General features: G+C 35.7%; 1 protein-coding gene across 1 annotated transcript in view; it reads right to left on the minus strand.

Annotated features, from left to right (window-relative positions):
* Positions 1-3,973: 3,973 nt before the first annotated feature.
* TFAM (transcription factor A, mitochondrial) overlaps positions 3,974-20,339 on the minus strand; it is a 28,013-nt gene continuing 11,647 nt past the window's right edge. The window contains exons 3-7 of the mRNA XM_049855578.1: positions 20,027-20,097; positions 16,627-16,776; positions 14,290-14,385; positions 6,959-7,015; positions 3,974-6,477 (exon numbers count right to left, since the gene is read on the minus strand). Coding sequence (XP_049711535.1) covers positions 6,325-6,477; positions 6,959-7,015; positions 14,290-14,385; positions 16,627-16,776; positions 20,027-20,097 — 527 coding nt within the window. The 3' untranslated portion in view covers positions 3,974-6,324. The remainder of the gene's footprint in view (positions 6,478-6,958; positions 7,016-14,289; positions 14,386-16,626; positions 16,777-20,026; positions 20,098-20,339) is intronic.

Raw genomic sequence — 20,339 nt, forward strand, 5'->3', positions numbered from 1 at the left:
CAGCATAGTAGACTATATGATTGTCTGATTCAAAATGGCCAATACTAGTCCATTTCAGCTCACTAATGCCTAAGTTATCGATGTTTATGCGTTCCATTTCACTTTTGACGATTTCCAATTTTCCTAGATTCATGCTTCGTACATTCCAGGTTCCAATTATTAATGGATGTTTGCAGCTGTTTCTTCTCATTCTGAGTAGTGCCACATCAGCAAATGAAGGTCCCAAAAGCTTTACTGCATCCACGTCATTAAGGTCGACTCTACTTTGAGGAGGCAGCTCTTCCCCAGTCATCTTTTGAGTGCCTCCCAACCTGGGGGTCTCATCTTCCAGCACTATATCAGACAATGTTCCGCTGCTACTCATAAGGTTTTCACTGGCTAATGCTTTTCAGAAGTAGACTGCCAGGTCCTTCTTCCTAGTCTGTCTTAGTCTGGAAGCTCGTCTGAAACCTGTCCTCCATGGGTGACCCTGTTGGTGTCTGAATACTGGTGGCATAGCTTCCAGCATCACAGCAACACACAAGCCCCCACAGTACGACAAACTGACAGACACGTGGTGGGACAGTTCAGATAAGTTTAGATAAGACAGGCAAATTGCTAGAAAGACACAAACTACTAAAACAGACTCAAGAAGATACAGAATATATAAAAAGAGGTATAACAAGAGACTGAATTAATAATTTTAAAACTTAATTCTACCAAACATTTAAAGAAGAATTAACATCAATCTTTCACAAACTCTTCTAATAAACAAAAGAGAAAGCACTTCCCAACTCAGTCTGAGGCAGTATTACCCTGATACCAAAAGCAAAGACATTACAAAACAAGATACCTACAGATGAATAAATTTATGATATCAATGCAATAATCCTCAGAAACTGCAAACTGAATCCAGCAACATAAAAAAATAAACCATTATTAAGTGGAATTTATCCCAGAAATTCAAGGATTATTTAATATCTAAAAATAAATTGTAACAGCACATTAACAACAGAATAAAGGACAAAAACCACATGATCACCTAGATGTAAAAAAAAAGAATTTACAAGAAACAACACACTTTCGTGATAGGTGATAGATGCACTCAATGAACTGAAATAGAAGTTTCTCAGCCTGATTAAGGGCACCTGTGAACTACCCACAGCTAACACCATCACAAAGATCTCCATTATTTTATCAGTGTACTAGGCTTGAATTTTCCAACAATTTCTTGCAACTAAAGTCAATCTTCTTAGGGCGAACTAAGGAGCTATTTTTATGGTCTGGTCAACAACAACATGGAGCTAGAGGCATGATATATGAGAGGCTGATCACCTGCCTTGCCCAGGGAGAAACCACAGCCCTACAATGGGATCTGGGGAGAGAAAGCCTTCTTCTCAATCAACCAGAGTAGAGCTTCCATCACGCTGTGGGGGTAGGAAGGTGTAGCTCACCAGTTCTGGCTGTGAATGGGGGAAAAACATTCAGAATTGAGTAGAAGGAAGGTCGTAATGTTTCAACAATTCCTCAGTGATTAATAAATTTGGACCTCACCTCCCATCGCTTAACGTACCCAACATTCAATGCACCAAATTTCCAGTTAAAACCTTAGTAATTAGTATAAACAAAGCTCTCTTTTTTAATGTGCAGTTAGCATACTTATTCAATCTATATGTTGAGCAAATAATCCAAGAAGCTAGACTACAGGAAGAACTAGGCATCAGGATTGGAGGAAGACTCGTTAACCTACATTATGCAGATGACACAACCCTGTTTGCTGAAAGTGAAGAGGACTCGAAGCACTTACTGATGAATATGAGAGACTACAACCTTCAGTATGGACTGTGCCTCAAGATAAAGAACACAAAAATCCTCAACAACTGGACCAATAATCAACATCATGGTAAATGGAGAAACGATTGAAGTTGTCAAGGTTTTCATTTTACTTGGATCTACAACCAACATCCATGGAAGCAGCAGTCAAGAAACCAAACGACACACTGCACTGGGCAAATCTGCTGCAAAGACCTCTTTAAAGTGTTGAAAAGCAAGGATGTCACTTTAAGGGCTAAGGTGCACCTGACCCAAGCCATGGTATTTTCAATCACCTCATATGCATGTGAAAGCTAGACGATGAATAAGGAAGACCAAAGAATTGACTTCTTTGAATTATGGTGTTGGGTAATACTGAATATACATTACTGTGGACTGCCATAAGAATAAACAAATCTGTCCTGGAAGAAGTACAGCCAAAATGCTCCTTCGGAAACACAGATGGTGAGACTTCATCTCACATACTTTGGACATGTTATCAGGAGGGGCCAGTCCCTGAAGAATGACATTATGCTTGGTAAAGGAGACGGTCAGCAAAAGGAGGAAGACTCTCAACAAGATGAACTGACACAGTGGCTGCAACATTGAAAGACTGTGAGGATGGTGCAGGACTGGGCAGTGTTTTGTTCTGTTGCATGTAAGGTCGCTACGAGTCAGAACCGACTATAAGGCACCTAACAACACCGTAAAATGTCACTGTCAAAATTATGTACTGCCTTCCATTCCTCCCATCTTAAGTATGACTAGGGGGAGAAAAAAGACAAAATGAGCTGCATTTTAAATAAGTTTAGTACAGGTATAAAATGATAAATCAAATATTTTCTTGTACATCACATGTATAAATCAGAGACAATTATGTAATGGTGATTTCTAAAAATATTTAGCTTACTTAAAATTCTTGTTTAGGGTCAATTTTAGATATTTAGGTCTTTAGCTAATATTTTTTAAATGAACTACAGAATGGTGTTGTATTTTATAAATTTTCCATTAAATATAATCAATTTTATAAAAAGTGATTTAATCAATTTTATAAAAAGTGATTTAATCAATTACTGTAAGTATTTTATTTGTGAACAATGTAGACTAATGATACTGATACTTGCTTTGTATAGTTTTACAAATTCAAAGTAGTAACTAAGTTCATTTTCTTTTCTTCCCAGAGGTTCAATTGAAAAAGACATATTATTGCTTTAAAATTTCAAAACACACAGTCTGTGCTAATAACATTTCCAAATTTGTCTGTGATAGCTTTGTGCTGTGAAGAGAAGGAGGGAGAGTAGCTGTGAGGGGATGAAAGGGAGAGAATATTCTTATAGTAAAGATGGGTAAAATTAAGAGAAACTAATCAATAGTATAACTTAAGCACATAAAAACTTCCTTCTGCTGCTTCAGCACACTCTGGTGAAGACAAATTTTAGGTACAGTAAATGTCAGCAAAACCAACAGAATTTTCTAGTTACTTGAAATCCACATATAGTACAGTAATTAATTTTGAAATTGAGAAATCTAAATATACACATTCAGAGCAAACAGAAAAAAAAACACCGACCTTGTAAAAAATGGCATTTATAAAAAAGGAGTTTGCCAAAAGCAACTGCAAAGTTACATGATTACAGTAGTCTAAATTTATATACAGTATCCTTTAAGTAAACATCAAAATAAACACATAATCCTCTCTCCCTTCCCAACAAATTATTTCAGAAAAAAAAAACCATTGCCACTCCAATAAACAAAAAGATAAACGTGTCTGCTCAGAACTTACCATAACCTCATCAACCGTTTTCTTTCATTTCCTCAGCATCTTCCCCACTAACACCCTCATTTAGCTCCTACAGCAACTACTTTCTTGGGTCTATTTAAGTCTAGGAAAGCTTCATATGAAAGGCCACTGGTTATTGGTGCTATTATTCTTTTAACAATTTATGTATATTGTTACAACCAGATGGCACTTGGTATATGGCAATGCCAGTCTTTCACATGTACTGAAGTTATTAAGATTTAGAATTAGATTATCCTATTCTTTAACATATTAAAAATGATATTCTTTCAGGAACAAAGAAAACCAAATAAAATCTGATTATTATCATAGGATGGTTTTGCTCTGGCTCTTCTGTTTTACATATCTTTTTTTCCCTATATTTATCTGTAAATACTTTAGAACTTTCTGGATGCTGAACTTGCCAATATATTTGAGAAGACTGATTTGAATGTGTTAAGTGGTTAAATTCTAAAAAAACCTCAGAGCAGAAATTTTATACCACATTTGTCCTGTAGGAGTTTATAGAACTCATTTCTCTACCTCACTCAATCAGCAATATTCATTACAGTTGCTGACTCCTATATTCTCCCTGGGTTCATCTGAAGCACACAACCCAGCAAATGATTTGAGTGATGATTTTCACTCTCCTGGGAATGGTACATAATTAGAAGCATTCTAGATGCACAGGAGAGAAGTCAATTCATTACAAACAATGGAAGCCATAGGAAATCAGGAATTCTCTCCTGGAAACCCAATTGAGAAAAACTATGACAGACACTAGCACATCTCCCACTCAGTTCCAACTACTCTGGCCTCAGACCCATGGTACCTATTTTACAAATTGCAGACTTTGTCCTATATTCAAAGATGTTTGAAAATATTGAACTTCATATATTTTAATCTTATGTTTCCACTTAAGCTAAATTTTTCTCTTCAGTCACTACCTTTGTCAAGTTCAGTGTATAACAAGTCATCTTTTGCCACTTTTTTCTTTTCTATCCACAATCAACAAAAATCTTCCAAGTGTTTCTAAAGGTCTAGAATCTACAATTTCTAGATATTTTGCATAACATATCAAATGCATACACATTGAGTTATCCTATCCCTGTGATGACAGATTAATTACTCTGCTCAAAAAGATGGCATGAATTTTGAAAACCGCTACTTGACTCTTCTAAAAGGATAAACAAATGCTAAAGACAGTAAGGTTTTTGTGATATGTGCTAGCAGGAAAATTCTTAAGATACATTTTACCGCGCCATAGCAGATAATTTGAAAGAATCTCATTCCACACTACATAGATCAACATAACTTAAAACTAAAGATTATTTTCCTTGCTAATACTAAGGAGCCAGTTTGTTTAGCTTAGTGACTTGATCTTTTGCCTTTTAGGAAAAGAGTGACAACGATTCCAAAAAGAGAACTTCTCAAAGAGTTGGAAAAAATTTCTCAACATATCGACACATGGCACATCAGTCACATTACAGCATACAATAAACCATGGGTTGGCAAATGTTTTAGGTAAAAGAGCCAGATAGAAAAACTTTAGGCTCTGTGGGCTACAAAGTCTCTCTAGCAACTATGCACCTCTGTTGTTATAACACAAAAGCAGCCATAGGCAATAAGAATGAACATGGCTGTTCTAATAAAACTGTATTTATTTATGGACACTGAAATTTGAGTTTCATATTAATTTTCATGTATCATGAAATAGTCTTTTTTTAACCATTTAAAAATGCCACCAGTTATTAGTTCACAGGCCATGACAAGCAGGCAGTGGGCTGCATTTGTCCCACAGACATCTGGTCCATGGGCCATACTTGGTCATCCACTTATACAGGCCTTTATATGTTATGCAAGATGTTTAGAAATTACAGCTTCAAGGTCTAGAGACTTTGGAGATTTTTGTTTTCTAAATCTCTTATTTTAAAACTTATACCAGACATACTCTCTATGGATAAATATAATCACATGAGAGAAAAAAAAGAAAAAAAAATTCCCTAGTTAAAAAAAAGAACGAACCTGTAAAACAAATGTTTCACTTTAAAACATAATTTGGAGACATGTAAAATTAAACAAAGATTAAAATTTTTATTCTATGCATAATTTTATTTATGTATATAAAATAATATGCATAGATTTGGTATATAATTAGGTTTTACTTAGGAAAAAACCAATGAAGAAAAAGTTTATAATTAATTTCTCAGTCCCTTTTATAAAAGTTGCAACTGAGACCAAAGATCACCTGCATGTACAGTCATCAACTCTGAATATAACATGAATTATAATTAGAATTTTCCTAGATGGGTTCTGGCTTTTTTTTTTTTAATACACAATTACATTATAAACACTGTGGCTTCTATAACTGAGGACAGTTTTTTTGAAAGCAAACTCCTGCTTCCCTAACATAATGAAGCAAGACAAATCTTGCCATAGTCGTCATCCAGTATAAAAAAAAGTTCACAGTCTGATATACCTTGATAAAGGTAAACAATTCACTGCTGCATTTGCATGGATTATTGTGACCCTCAGTAGTTTCTAAACACAAAATAAATTTAGCATGAACTTATTTGTTTGGGTTTTCCAAAACAAGGTACTAATACAAGATGTATTACATCAGCAAAAGTCCATGAGCTTAAAGAAAAAGGAATATAAAATGTTTGCCAACTTTATCCTTTCCAATTTTACAACAGCTTCAAGTATTGAGACTTAATTGGTTTCTTGAGCCTATCCGTGATGAACATAACTCAATCTTATATTTTAACATTCCCAGTGCCATCTTTTGTTCGCTGCTTCATTTTGCGACGTATAAGATCATTTCTTCCAACTTCAATCATTTGCGCTTCCCACAATTTCATTTCATTATCATAACGAATTTTATCATCTTTAGCAAGTTGAATATATACCTGAAAAAAAGTGCAATTATTAAAATGATTTCTTTAGAGGAGAATCTTTGTAATTATATATATGCTTCCATATATATTCTAGAAATTACATTATTGCTGAACATGCATAAAGAGGGATAGGAGAAGGAATGCTCTTGTAAGATAAAAGTTAGATGAGAAAAAGGTAAGAGAGAAAGATTTGCTAAGTAATTAGTTTTAGGGCTTGGGGTGCTGAAAAGGGGCAGAGGATGGGTGTGATCGCCACTGTGTATAAAGTGAACACTAAAAGCTTATGAGTGACTGTAACTTTAGTTTAAATATAAATTTTATTTCTAGTCAAAAACTACTAAGAGAGAAAAGCCCAACTGAGCCTAAGAATACGAAAATAATTTTTAAATATTTTAACTGTTATTAGTAATATAAGGCTTTTTTCCACATGAAAGAACCCTTGTCCTAACATATTCTCTCACTGCAACTGAAGACTAAAAACTACACAACTTACTTGCTTTTGAGAACTAGACAGATTTTTCCAGTTTTCATTTACAGTCTTCATCTTTGCCTGTAAGACAACATATGTTTTAAGTAGCAGATACGGGGACTTCAAGTAGTTAGTTTTTTTTTGTTTGTTTGTTTCAACAACAAAAACTCAGATAAAGAATTAAAGGAAAGTCTCATCAATTCTTAACATCTTTTTCCTCTAAAAAACTATCGAACTGTTAAAATTTACATGAATAAATTGAATGAAGTATCCTACCTTGTGATAATACATATAGAGAACAAAATATTTGCCAATTCAAAGTTTTTTCCTGTACAATTCATGATACTGATTACATTCAACCTATTGTGCAACCATCATGACTGCTTCCAAATTATTCAACCACCGTAACAGGAACTCAGTGCCCCTTAAGCAATGACTCCTCCCTTTCTGCCTCCCTCCCACCACTGGCAACCAATAATAAATCTTCGTCTCTATACATATGCCTATTTTATACAAGTGGTATCATACAATATTTGCCCATTTGTGACTGATTTATTCAGCATAATGTTTTCAAGGTTCATCCATGTTGTAGCATGTATCAGGACTTCATTTCGCTTTATCACTGAGGAACAATCCGTTGAGTGTAGACATATTTTGTTTATTCATTTATCTGCTGATGGACATTTAGGTGGGTTTTCAATCACCTCATGTCCACACAAAAGTTGGGCAAAGAATAAAGAAGACTGAAGAAGAAGAGTTTTATGGTTTTAGTTCTCACATGTAGGTCCATAAGTTAGTTTTCATATATGGTATGAACTATGCGCCCAGTTTCATTCTTTTGCATGTGGAAATCCAGTTGTCCCAGCATTACTTACTAAAGAAACTATTCTTTCACCACTGAATGGACTTAAGCACTCTTGTTGAAAATCAACTGACTACAGATGTGTGGGTTTATTTCTAGACTCTCAATTCTATTCCACTGGAATCCAATATATTCATGGAATATACGTATCATCATACCAGTATCTGCCTATTTTGATTACTCTAGCTTTATAGAATGTTTTGAAACCAGGAAGTGTGAGTCCTCCTACTCTGTCCTTTTTCATTAAGATTGCTTTGGCTATAGGGTCGCTATGAGTCGGAATCAACTTGACTGCACTGGGTTTGGTTTGGTTTTGGTTTTGGCTATCTGAGGCCCCCTTGCCATTCAATATAAATTTGAAGACCAGCTTTTCCAATTTCTGCAAAGACAGCTGTTGGAATTTTAACGGGGACTGCACTGAATCTAGAATGCTTTGGGTAGTGCTGACATCTTGCAATATTAAGCCTTTCAATCCATTAACGTGGACTGTCCATTTATTTAGATCTTCTTTAATTTCTTTTAGGAATGTTCCATAGTTTCAGTGTACAAATCTTTCAACTTCCTGGTTAAATTTATTCTTAGGTATTTTACTCTTTTAGATGCTATTGTAAACGGAATTGTTTTCTTAATTTCCTTTTCAGAATGTGTGTCCTTGTACCCTGCCACTTTGCTAAAGTCATTTATTAGGTGTGAAATCTTTGGAGTTACCTCTATATCTAGGATTATGCCATCTGTGAAAAGGAAGTTTTACTTTCTTCTCCTCAATTTGAGTATCTCTTATTTCTTTTTCTTGCCTAATTGCTCCAGCTAGTATAATGTTGCGCACAGCAGTGGTGAGACCACGCATGCTTGTTTTGTTCCTGATCTTAAGAGGAAAGCTTTCAGTCTTTTTTACCCACTGAGTATGATGTTAGCTGTGGGTTTTTCATAAGTACCCATTATCAGGCTGAGGATTATCCTGTCTATTCTTAGCTTGTTGAGTGTTTGGATTTTGTCAAATGCCTTTTCTGTGCCAACTGAGATGATCATATGGTTTATTCTATTAATGTCGTATTATGGGTTGAATTATGTCCCCCAAAAATATATGTTGCAAATCCTAATTTCTATGCCTCTGGTTATAATCCCATTTGGGAATCAGCTGTCTTTGTTGTGTTACTGAGGCAGGATTAGTGTAGAGTCAATCTCTTCTGAAATATGAGAGAGATTAGACAAGCGAGGAGAGCAGACATAGGTTAAGACAGATGCCAAGACACATGGAGATCTCCAAGGAACCAGGAAATAGGCTGAAGAGACAAGTACCTTACTCCAGAGCCAACAGAGAAAGCCTTCCCCTAGAGCTGTCACCCTGAATTCAGACTTCTAGCCTCTAAACTGTGAGAACATAAACTTGTTTGTTAAAGCCACCCACCTGCAGTGTTTCTGTAATAGCAGCATTACATAACTAAAACATGTGGTGTATTATAGTGATTAATTTTCTAGTGCCAAACCATCCTTACGTTCTTGGGATAAATCCCACTTGATCATGGTATATAATCCTTTTAATATGCCTTTGGGTTTGGTCTGCTGGTTACTTTGTGAAGGATTTTTGTGTCTGTATTCATAATGGATACTGGTCTGAATTTTCTTGCGGATTCTTTTGTCTGATTTTGGTGTGGGTAATGCTAGCCTCATGTACAAGTTAGGAAGGGTTCCCTCCTCTTCCATTTTTTGGAGCAATTAAGGATTGGAGTCATTACTTCTGTAAATGTCTGCTACCAAACATTTCAGTAAACCCCTTAAACTAAAAATATTCTCTGAAGTCTTTTTAAAACCAAACAACAGTGTAGCTTAGCTAGAAAAGAATATGTGTCTTGAGCACTGGGCTGTTTTAAGATCTATCTATGTGGGATCAAACTGACAACAGCAACTCAAAAGATGAGATAGAAAACTTAGGTGGCAGTGAGTTTATGTTAACGGAGGAGGAACAACTTGGAAAAAGAGGATGAAAATGGTTATACACCTTGAAGAATGTAATCAATGTCACTGAATTATACATGCAGAAACTATTGAATTGTTGCATGTTCTGCTGTGCATAATTTCAACCACAAAAATAAAATAAATTATAAAAACAAAAACATTTCAGTGAAGCCATCCAGTCTTTGTTGGGAGGTTTTTGATTATTGATTCGGTATCTTTACTTGTTATGGGCTGTTGAGTCTTCTTGACTCAATGTAGGAGGTTTATGTGTTCCTAGGAATTTGTCCATTTCCTCTAATTTGTTGGCATACAATTGTTCATACTATTTTCTTATGGTCCTTTCTAACTCTGTACGGTAGGTTGTAATGTCCCCACTCTCATTTCTAATTTTAGGTATTTGCACCTGCTATCTCTGTTTGTCAGTCTAGCTAAGAGTTTGTGAACTTTACTGATCTTTTCAAAACACCAATTTCTGGTCTCACTGATTCTTGTTTTTCTATCCTTTATTTCATTTTTCTCTGCTGTGGTTTTTGTTATTTCCTTCGTTCAGGGAGCTCTGGGCTTCGTTTGCTCTTCTTTTCCTAGTTCCTCAAGGTGTAAAGTCAGGTTATTGGTTTGAGATCTTCTGTCTTTTTTAATGGAAGCATTTATCACTATAAATTTTCCTCTGAACACTGCCTTCACTGTGTTCCATACGTTTTAGTATGCTGTACTTTCATTTTCATCTATCTCTAAGGTATTTTCTGATTTCCCTTTTGATTTCGTCTTTGACCTACTGGTTGTTTTAATAGTGTGTTGTTTATTTCCACATATTTGGGTATTTTTTATTAATTTCTTACAGTCAAAGAAGTTACTTTGTATAATTTGAATCTTTTTAAATTTATTGACACTTGCCTTGTGATCTAACATACTGTCCACCTTGGAAAATGATCCACGTGCACTGAACAAGGTATACTGTGCTGTTGTTATTCTACATCTGTTAGATCTAGTTGGTTCATAGCATTGTTCAAATCCTCTATTTCTTTACTGATCTTCTTTCTAAATGTTCCATCAGTGTTTATCCTTTTTGATTCATCAATATTAATATTCAGGTATAATCTATATTATGCACAGACTCATACCAAAGACTAAATGTTTTTATTTCTTCCCTATAGCTTTATTTTTTGTTCAAAATTTTGTGCCAAAAGTGTTTAGGTAAAGTCAAAAAACTAATACAACACTAAACCCCAGTTCTACTTAGCTGAACTTAATTATATGACCTGGAAAAAAATCATTTTACCTCTTTTAGGCTTGGTTCTTCATCTATACATATAAAATTAAAGAGACAAAAAGGAATTTACTTTTGCTGCCTCCTAAAACTCCACTAAAATGTCATTAAGCCAAAAAAAAATTTTTTTCTTAAGGCATAAACCCACATGGAGAAAGAAAAGGAGAGAGCACTACCAACACAAAATTTTGGAAGCTGCAAAGCAGATGGAGATGCAATAACCGACTTAAATGATCCAAGAAAGCCGCCAGTGGGGAAAACCAAAAAGCAACTTGATTTATAAGGCACAATTCCCAAATAGCTCAGGAATTGGCAGCACCAGGCAACCATAAACTAGAGGTTAAAAACAGGGCTAAAAACAGGAGGGACTGATCAAATCTGTTTAAAAAGAGGCTAAATTTCCATGAAGGTGGATTCTAGGACATTTACCCTCTCAAAAGGGTAAAATAAGAGCCACAATGAGGAATCCAGGTACAGTTGAAGGTGACGGTACCATGCTAAAAATAAGGAGATAAAGTGAAAATGTATACAGTACCCCAGAAAGAAAACCAAAATAGGCTAAGACATAGAAAACTGTAAAGAGAAGAAAATCAGAGAACTAGTTCAGAAGATCTAACGCGCAAATATTAGTAGTTTTAGAAGAAATTTATGTAATAATGTAATCAAAATACTGTCTCGGAACTGTAAGACAAGAGTTTCCAGATTGAAAGCTTCACCTAGTACCTAATGGATGTAAAAAGCGTCACACCAAATATACTAAGGAACACAGCTTTTAGAAAGGAGAAAAAAGAAACCAGATCACATTCAGAAGATCAAAATTCGTAATAGCTTTATACTTTTCAAAAGTAATACAAAAAGCTAGAAGAAAAAGGAGCAATGCTTTTTAAAATCATGACGGAACATGATTTCCAGCCCACCATTCTATGCCCAGTTAAATTATGAAACAAATATGAGGATAAAGACATCTCAGATATGAAAAAATTAATCTCCCACGCACCCTTACTGGGGGATATGCTACATTAGAATCAAAGTAAACCAAGAAAAACAACAACACAAGCATGACACCAGGATAGCAATGAAGAAGATCTCAAAATGTCGGATTTACACTAGGTATAGGAGCCAACAGCCAAATTTGAGCAAATCAAAGGCTCCAGATTGAAATTGACAGAATATCTAAATCACCTAAATGTATTGAATGCTGGTGAAAATGAAGAGTTTGGGGTTGAATTATTGATACATACACAGAAAACGAAGCAAGCAAAAAACCCAAGAACTTCAGGGAAAATAAGAAGTTCTATAAGAAAGGAAAAATAATCATACCATATGGCACAGCTCAGCTGTAATACGAAGTAAGCAAAAAACCCAAGAACTTCAAGGAAAATAAGAAGTTCTATAAGAAAGGAAAAATAATCATACCATATGGCACAGCTCAGCTGTAATACCAGCTGCCATCCAGCTACATGACTCATGGCCACCCCAAATGTGTTGGAGTAGAACTGTGATCTGTAAGGTTTTCAATGGCTGATTTTAATTTTTTTGGAAGTAGATCACCAAGCCTTTCTTCTAAGATGCCTCTGGATAGACTCAAACCTCCAATTTTCTAGTTAGCAGCTGAACTCATTAACCATTTGCACCACTCAGGGGTTCCCAGCCGTGAATAGGGTTTACATAATCATAATAATGTGAACACTGGACACTAATCTAATCAAAACTATCATAACTATATCGTGACATGGCGATGGTAAAGGTACATATGAACAGTGGGATGAAAAAAGTAAATTGCTCATCTTAAAAAGTATAAGTCTGAACAGGTGTCAAAAATTGAACAAAATCAATAAGTAACAATAAAAGAATGTTATTTAGAGATGGAGGCAAATATCACAAGAATCAGCTTATACCGGAGAATGTGTTTGCTTCTGGAGTAGAGGGTATGGCAGGGTAGTGAAAACTGCTGTCAGGCCTTAAAGAATTTACTTTGACTCTTTAAACTGAGGAAGTACAATTAATATTTTTTATATGAATAAAAATTATATAGTCTATTTATATCTGAATTTCCAGGGATCTCCCTAGGTGTTTCCAAGATACAGCCACTAGATGAGAAGCACTGATCTAGGAGGATTTTCTAGCATATAACCTTCTTTATATCGGTAAGAAAATTAAATAGGTAAGTTGGTGACATAATTGGGGAACTGTGGCAGTGGGGAAAACCAAAGAGCAACATGATTTACAAAGCATTCTTAGACAAGTCATCTTTTTGTTTCAATAAATTTCATACAAATTGGAATGATCCAAATAAATAAATACTGAGCAAACTTCACCTTAAATAGACATGCATTTCAGTAATGTAGGGCCACAGAAATTAATAAAACCCCTAAGGGAGTAAACTGGGGAAACCCTGGGGGTGTAATGGTTAAGTGCTACAGCAGTCTACCAAGAGGATGGCAGTTCAAATCCACCAGGCACTCCTTGGAAACCCTATGGGGCAGTTCTAGTCTGTCCTGTAGGGTCGCTATGAGTGAGAATTGACTCGACGGCAATGCATTTTTGGGAAGTAAATCAATGAAAGTATACAGCCAATGGAGACTGTCACAGATATATATTATCTGTATATTAAATGGGATTTGTGAAATGAACTACAGATCCAAAAAGCTAAAAGTCTTGATCTCAGATTTGTAAGGGTTACGGATCTGAATAGCCACTTTTTTAACCATGTCACATTATAAAAGGAAAATACAATTACCAACTCAGAACTTCCAGGAAAAGAAAAAGGAAAGACTAAGACACAACAGTGATTGCCAAGTTTTTTTTCTTTGACACATTCATGTGATAGCATTGCTATGTGTAACACATTCCCATGGGCATATCAAATTTTATTAAAGGATGCAACACGGGGCAATAGGTTATACTTAATTCCCAATACAAAATGTTGTAACTCTACTTTCATTCATCCCCGGTGACTATAAAACTCTTAAGAGCAGCTGGATTAGAAGTCTCCAGAAGACCTTTAACATCCTCATAAACCTGAAAATTTTACATGAGTTTTTTAATTAGAAAATGTTGACCATATATATATTCACAACTACATATCCAAATTAATTGTACATGGTAAGAAATAAAAAAAGTATTTTTCTCTAAAAGAGAGTCCAAGAAAGAGGGTCTCATATAGAGTTTAATTTCTACAATTACTACTTTTCTTCACCACCTAACATGACCTGTTGCCTCTAGAACTTTCTGACAATCTATACCTCAAAAAAAATGCAGCTGTCTTACCTGTGAAGAAGCATCCTTAGCTTCCTGGAAACTTTCAGCTATAAAAATGTTATAAGCTGTGCGAGGTCTTTTCGGTTTTCCAAGCATTGTTAATTCCTGAATAACAAAAATAGAAGAATCAGGTATGGTTTTAACATCCTTCAGACTTAATTTTAATTACAGAAACTTTATTCACTACTATGAATTACAGAATATTCCTTAAAGTGAATACTACGATCTTATATTAAGAACATAATTATTACATCTCGAGGTCAGAATTTTTTCATACTAAGTTTTGAAATTTATAACAGACTTTATATAATAGATTTTATTTTGTAGATTTACATAAAAACATTTACTTTATGTAGTTATTTTCATGGATGCCATGAACTGGGTTGGAAAAAAAAACTAAAAACCTTGTTTTCATTGTGTAGGTTCTGACTTCTGGCAACTCCATGTGTTACAGAGCAGAACTGCTCCATACAATCTTCTTGGTTGTAATCTTTACAGAAGGAGCCCTGGTGGCATAAAGAGTTAAGAGCTCTGCTGCCAACTGAAAGGCTCCGCAAGAGAAAAACCTGGTGATCTATTTCCATGATGATTACAGCCAAGACGACTCTACAGGGCAGTTCTACTCTCACATGGGGTCATTATGAGTCAAAAAATGACTCATCAGCACCTAACAACAACAAAAATCTTTACAGAGGCAGATTACCAGACCTTTGCAGCGCCAATGGGTGGGTTCAAACCACCAACGTTTAGGTTAGTAGTAGAGTACAAACTGTGCGCGCCACCCAGGGACCTTAAGAACTGGATAACCAAGCGCATATTTATAAAACCTTTTTTAAAAGATAAAACTATCCCAGTTTCATTCTTGAAGGACACTACCACCCACATGGCCAAATCACTACATGAGGCTCCCACATCAACTCATGAACACTGTGGTATCTGTTTAATAATCTCTCATCTCATTTCCTTCTTGGCATGTCTCTCAACCTTTAAACCACATGTATTAAATTTAATTGTTTTTATTAGGTACCAAAAGGGAGAAAGAAAATACGGAAAAGGATAAGAACAAATATCCTTTGCTATCTAAATCTATTTAGTTCCTATGTTCAAAGAATGAAGGATATTGCATTACCCTTTTAACCCATTTAGTTTCTGAATTTGGATAGTGATCAGTGCTTGGTTTACAAAATTCTGTGGCTTTTAATGGCAATTTATTTATGGTTAATGACAAATCCAACTTTTACTCAGATAAAAGTTGGTTCCTCCCATATAAGATCAGGGCTTCTCTGATTTTCATCTAGAGATCATTTCCTTCTTCCTGAACCTCTTATCACTTAATAATAAAACAAGTGTAAACTCTAAGCACTTTATAACTTAAGTATTTCGCCTTTGTTTCTAGGAAGTTTTCCCCTCAGTGCTTCAGACTTACAACTTCCTAGATGCCATACTTCTCACCTACCTCTGAAATAGTTGACACAGGGAGTCTTTAGTGGGAAGAATAATTCCAAATAGGGAGTGAGAATACAAAGAGAAACTCCTTATATCTACCCTCAATCTGCATTTCTAATCCTCTCAACTCTTAGTACTGGCTGGGAGCATTCAGAAGGATGAGGCCCTATTACTCTTCTGGCTCCCTTTTACTAACTGGATCAGCAGTCCTAGATCACCATCATTGACTTGAAACTGGCTGAGTCTTCAATCCTACGGCTAGGGCATTAAGAGAGGTATCTTGGCATCTCATATTCAAGGCTGGTATTAACTCTGATGATCACTTTATATAAGGACTAGACTAGCAAGCTAGCCACCTCACAATACTCTATCTATAGAAAAATGTAGTCTAACTTTCAAACAATAGACTTTATTTGGATTAATACTTTCTTGTTGTTATTAAGTACTGTCAATTCTGACTCATGGTGACCCCATGTGTTACAGTACAACTGCTTGACAGGGTATTCTTGACTGTAATCTTTACAGAAGAAGATGACTAGGTTTTTCTCCCACAGTGCCACTGGGTGGATTCGAACCACCAATCTTTCAGATAGCAGTGGAGTGATTAACCATTTGTGCCACTAGGGCTCCTTATTAATACCTTAAGCTACTACAAAATGGATGTCTTAAATTTGGTTACACCCAAAAGTAGCAACAAGATTGTCCACAACACACTTGATGGCAAGTGGTCCTAGTGGCAGAAGTAGAAGAGCTATCCATTTTTGCCTAACTGGGGGAAACTGAATGACATTCTACTGTATATACTCACGTATCATCAAGTTATGGGAAACCTACCTATACTCAAAATTATACAAAGTTTAGTTCACTGCCAAAGGAAAAGAACATTTCAATGATACTCACTCTCTTTTTTATTAATGCTTTCCTTTTTAAACGTTTTTGCATGATTTCTTTTTCCATAGATACAATCTGACTTGGAGTTAGCTGTTCTTGAATTCTGTTTACCTCTTCTTTGTATGCCTGCCAGTCTGCCCTGTAAGCATCTTCATATACCTATAAATAAAAAAACCCAAATAAGTCAACAAACTGCTGTCGGCAAATTTAACACAGTGCATCTGCTAGGGAAAGGCAACTGCAAGACTTCAAAAAGATTAAACCACGAGGGAGAAAATGTGCTCTGGGATCACATATATATACATTAAAAAGCCCTACATTTTTCATACATTTGCTAAGCAAGGTGGGAGTCTAGCAATTAGCCTCCAGTTTCACCTTGCTGCCAATCTTTCGCCTCCAAACTCAAAATCCATATTCTCATCATTTACATGGATCAAAGATAATAAAATTCCATTGTAGAAAATGAATGTTAAAAAGAAAAGTCTGGGCCATCTGGTCCCTTAAAAGCCATGATAATTGTCCCTACCTACAGGTCAGCAATGTTGAAAATCTATGTGCTCAAAGGCCAATGGAATAGAATTAAACCACACATCGACGGTCAACTGATTTTTGATAAGGGTGCTAAGTCCACTCAATGGGGAAAGAAGAATCTCTTCAATAAATCGTGCTGGGAAAATTGGATTTCCACATGCAGAAGAATGAAACAGGATCCATGCCTCATACCACACACAAAAACAAATTCAAAATGGATTAAGGGCTCTTCTAATGGATTCTGAGAAGAACAATTAGGAGCCACGCTGTCAGGCCTAACTTTTAACATTTCAGCAATTCATTATCTAATATAATAACAAGCACAGACAGCAAAAGACAGAGTAAACCATACCTCATAAAAATTAAAAACTGTTATTCATCAAAAAACTTTACAAAAAAAAGTAAAAAGCCAGAATACCAACTTGGAGAATATCTTCAAAAACCATATATCCAGTAAGAACCTAATAATGAAATATATATAAAACTTTGACAACTTAACAAAAAGACAACCAAATCATAAGATTAGCAAAAGACTTGAACAGACATTTTCACTAAAGAGGACACTTAAATGGCCACCAAACACATGAAAAGATGCTCAACGTCATCAGCCTTCACAGGGATGCAAATCAAAACTACAATGAGATACCATTTCACTTCCACTATGACTAAGGAAAAAATAGAGAACAACAAACGTTGGCAATGACACAGAGACCCTAAAATTGTACGAGGTCTTGACCAGAGTAAGAGAAGCTAAAGCAAGGTTCAAGCTAGAATCAATTTTATGTAGAATTTAAGGTTATAGTTAATGCTAGAATCCACTTTGTGTGAGCGTTTGATAAAAGTAATAGTTCATCAGTATGAAACTTCCAGGAAGAAATGAGGGTACAAGCTGAAATTCGCTGTTTCCCCTACTTCCAAATTAGGGGAGGAATATTCCATGAAGGGTACTTTATCTTAACCAACAAAGAGGTTATGCTACAGGGAAGTCATGCTCTCACAAAGAAGTGTATTGCAATTTTCTTGTGACTAACCTGAGAACTCCCTGCACATCAGCAGGCCAAGAACAAATGTTGCTGGGTCGGTCCCTCCTCAGAGTAACTAAATGCTATCTAGCCAACGAAGACTCTCTAAATCAATCATGTATTCCTATATGTTACGTCTCCCACCTTTGAAAATAAGGTATTAACAAATAACCAATCAGAAAACTTTTAACTTCGCTTCCTTCTGTAACAGTGTATTAGAGGCTCCCTCATTATGGATTCAGTGGGTTCTGCTAGTCTCTTGTGCCCACTGCACACTAGCAGTGTGCAATGACTGTCTTTGTCTTGGCTTAATAAAAATCTCTTTTGATTAAATTTGAGTCTGGGGTCTTTTTCCCCCATGACAGCAAGATGTGGGAAAACTGGAACGCTTATCCATCGCTGGTGGGAATGCAAAATGGTACAGCCACTGTGGAAAACAGAGTGACAGTTCCTCAAAAAATTCAGAACTACCATATGATCCAGCAACTCCACTCCTACATATACACTCAAAAGACTTGAAAAGAGAGACTCGAACAAAAATTTGTACACCAATGTTCCTGCAGCACTATTCATAATAGCCAACGGTTGGAATCAACCTAAATGTGCATATCAACAGATGAACGGACCAACAAAACGTGGTACGTATACACAAACAAAGGCATACTACTCAGCCATTAGAAGGAAGTCTTGCTACATGCTACAATATAGATGGAGCTTGAAGACATTATGCTGAGTGAAATGTTAATCACAAAAGGACAAATATTGTATGATTTCATTTACATAAAAAGATAAGAAAAGGCAAATGTATACAGAACAAAGTTTATTAGTTCACCAGGGGCATCAGAGAAACGGAAAGGGAGGTTATTGATTACGGAATACTGAGTTTTGGTGATGAAAAATTGCATTGATTGAGGGTAGAGTTACACAAACGATTACAGAAAGTGCTGCCGGTAAGTTGTAGACCTGTAAAAAGTTGAATTGGCAAAAGTTGTGTGACAGACATATTTACAACAACAAAAAAGAAGAGGAGCTGCTGAAGCTGCTTATGTATAGCCAAATATCTCATGGGATTTGGTTTCTTGGTTTGGAGGTTTAGGGACATGGTTTCATGAGCCATCCCAGTTAACTGACCTAATAACACGTTTCATGCTTTTGTTTTACCTCCTAGCTCACTGCGTAGCACCTGTGGTCTTAACAGCTTGCGAGTGTGGCCATCCAAGGCACAACAATTGGTCTCTATTCACTTGGAGCAACAGAGAAAGGAGAGTCCGGAATAGGAGGAGGAAAGGCAACATATGACTAAATGCCTCCATGAACTAATGCCTCCTTTGCCATGACACCAGAAGAACTGGAGGGTATCTGGCTACCATTACTGAACATTTTGATCAAAGATTTTATAGAAGAATTCTAATCAAAGGGGGGAAAATACAGAACAGAATTTCAAATTCCCATGGACTCCAGGCTTCCTATAGCCATGAAGGCTGGATGAACCCCTGAAAACACTGCCCTGAGATAAACTATAAACTTTAAATCAAAAACATCCCCTGAAGTCTTCTTAAAATCAAGTAACTAGCTTAACTAGTAAACAAAATCTGCCTTGAGCATCATGCTCTTTTAAGAACTATGCACGTGTGATCAAATTGACAACAGCAACTCGAAAGATTAGATAAGAACCTTAGGGGGCAGTGAGTTTATATTAACGGGGGTGAAACAGCTCGGAAAAGGACAGTGAGAATGGCTGTGCACCTCTGACTTACACACGTAGAAACAGTTGAATTGGTACATGTTTTTGCTGTGTATATTCTCAACAACAAAATAAATAAAATTTTTAAAAAAGCAGAAAAACTACTGCTTACTTTTTTCTCTGAATCAGGAAGATCCCTCCATAGCTGGGCGATTTTTTTAATTAGTTCTGAATTTTTCGCATCTATGGATTGGAATAAAATGAGAAAAAAAGTCACAAATTTATCTGTCTCAGGAATAATTTCTAAGGATTTCCAGGAAAACATAATCCATTAGCTCTAAAAATGTTACATTAGAGATATTTCTATATACCACACACAATATAATGATTTAATTTTTGTTATCCAATTTAAATACGATTACCAATATTTTCTCAAATTGGTTATCACATTGAGAAATACATCACGTACCACCAAAAACAGTCCT

Source organism: Elephas maximus, chromosome 16, assembly GCF_024166365.1.
Source record: "Elephas maximus indicus isolate mEleMax1 chromosome 16, mEleMax1 primary haplotype, whole genome shotgun sequence".
NCBI lineage: Eukaryota > Metazoa > Chordata > Mammalia > Proboscidea > Elephantidae > Elephas > Elephas maximus.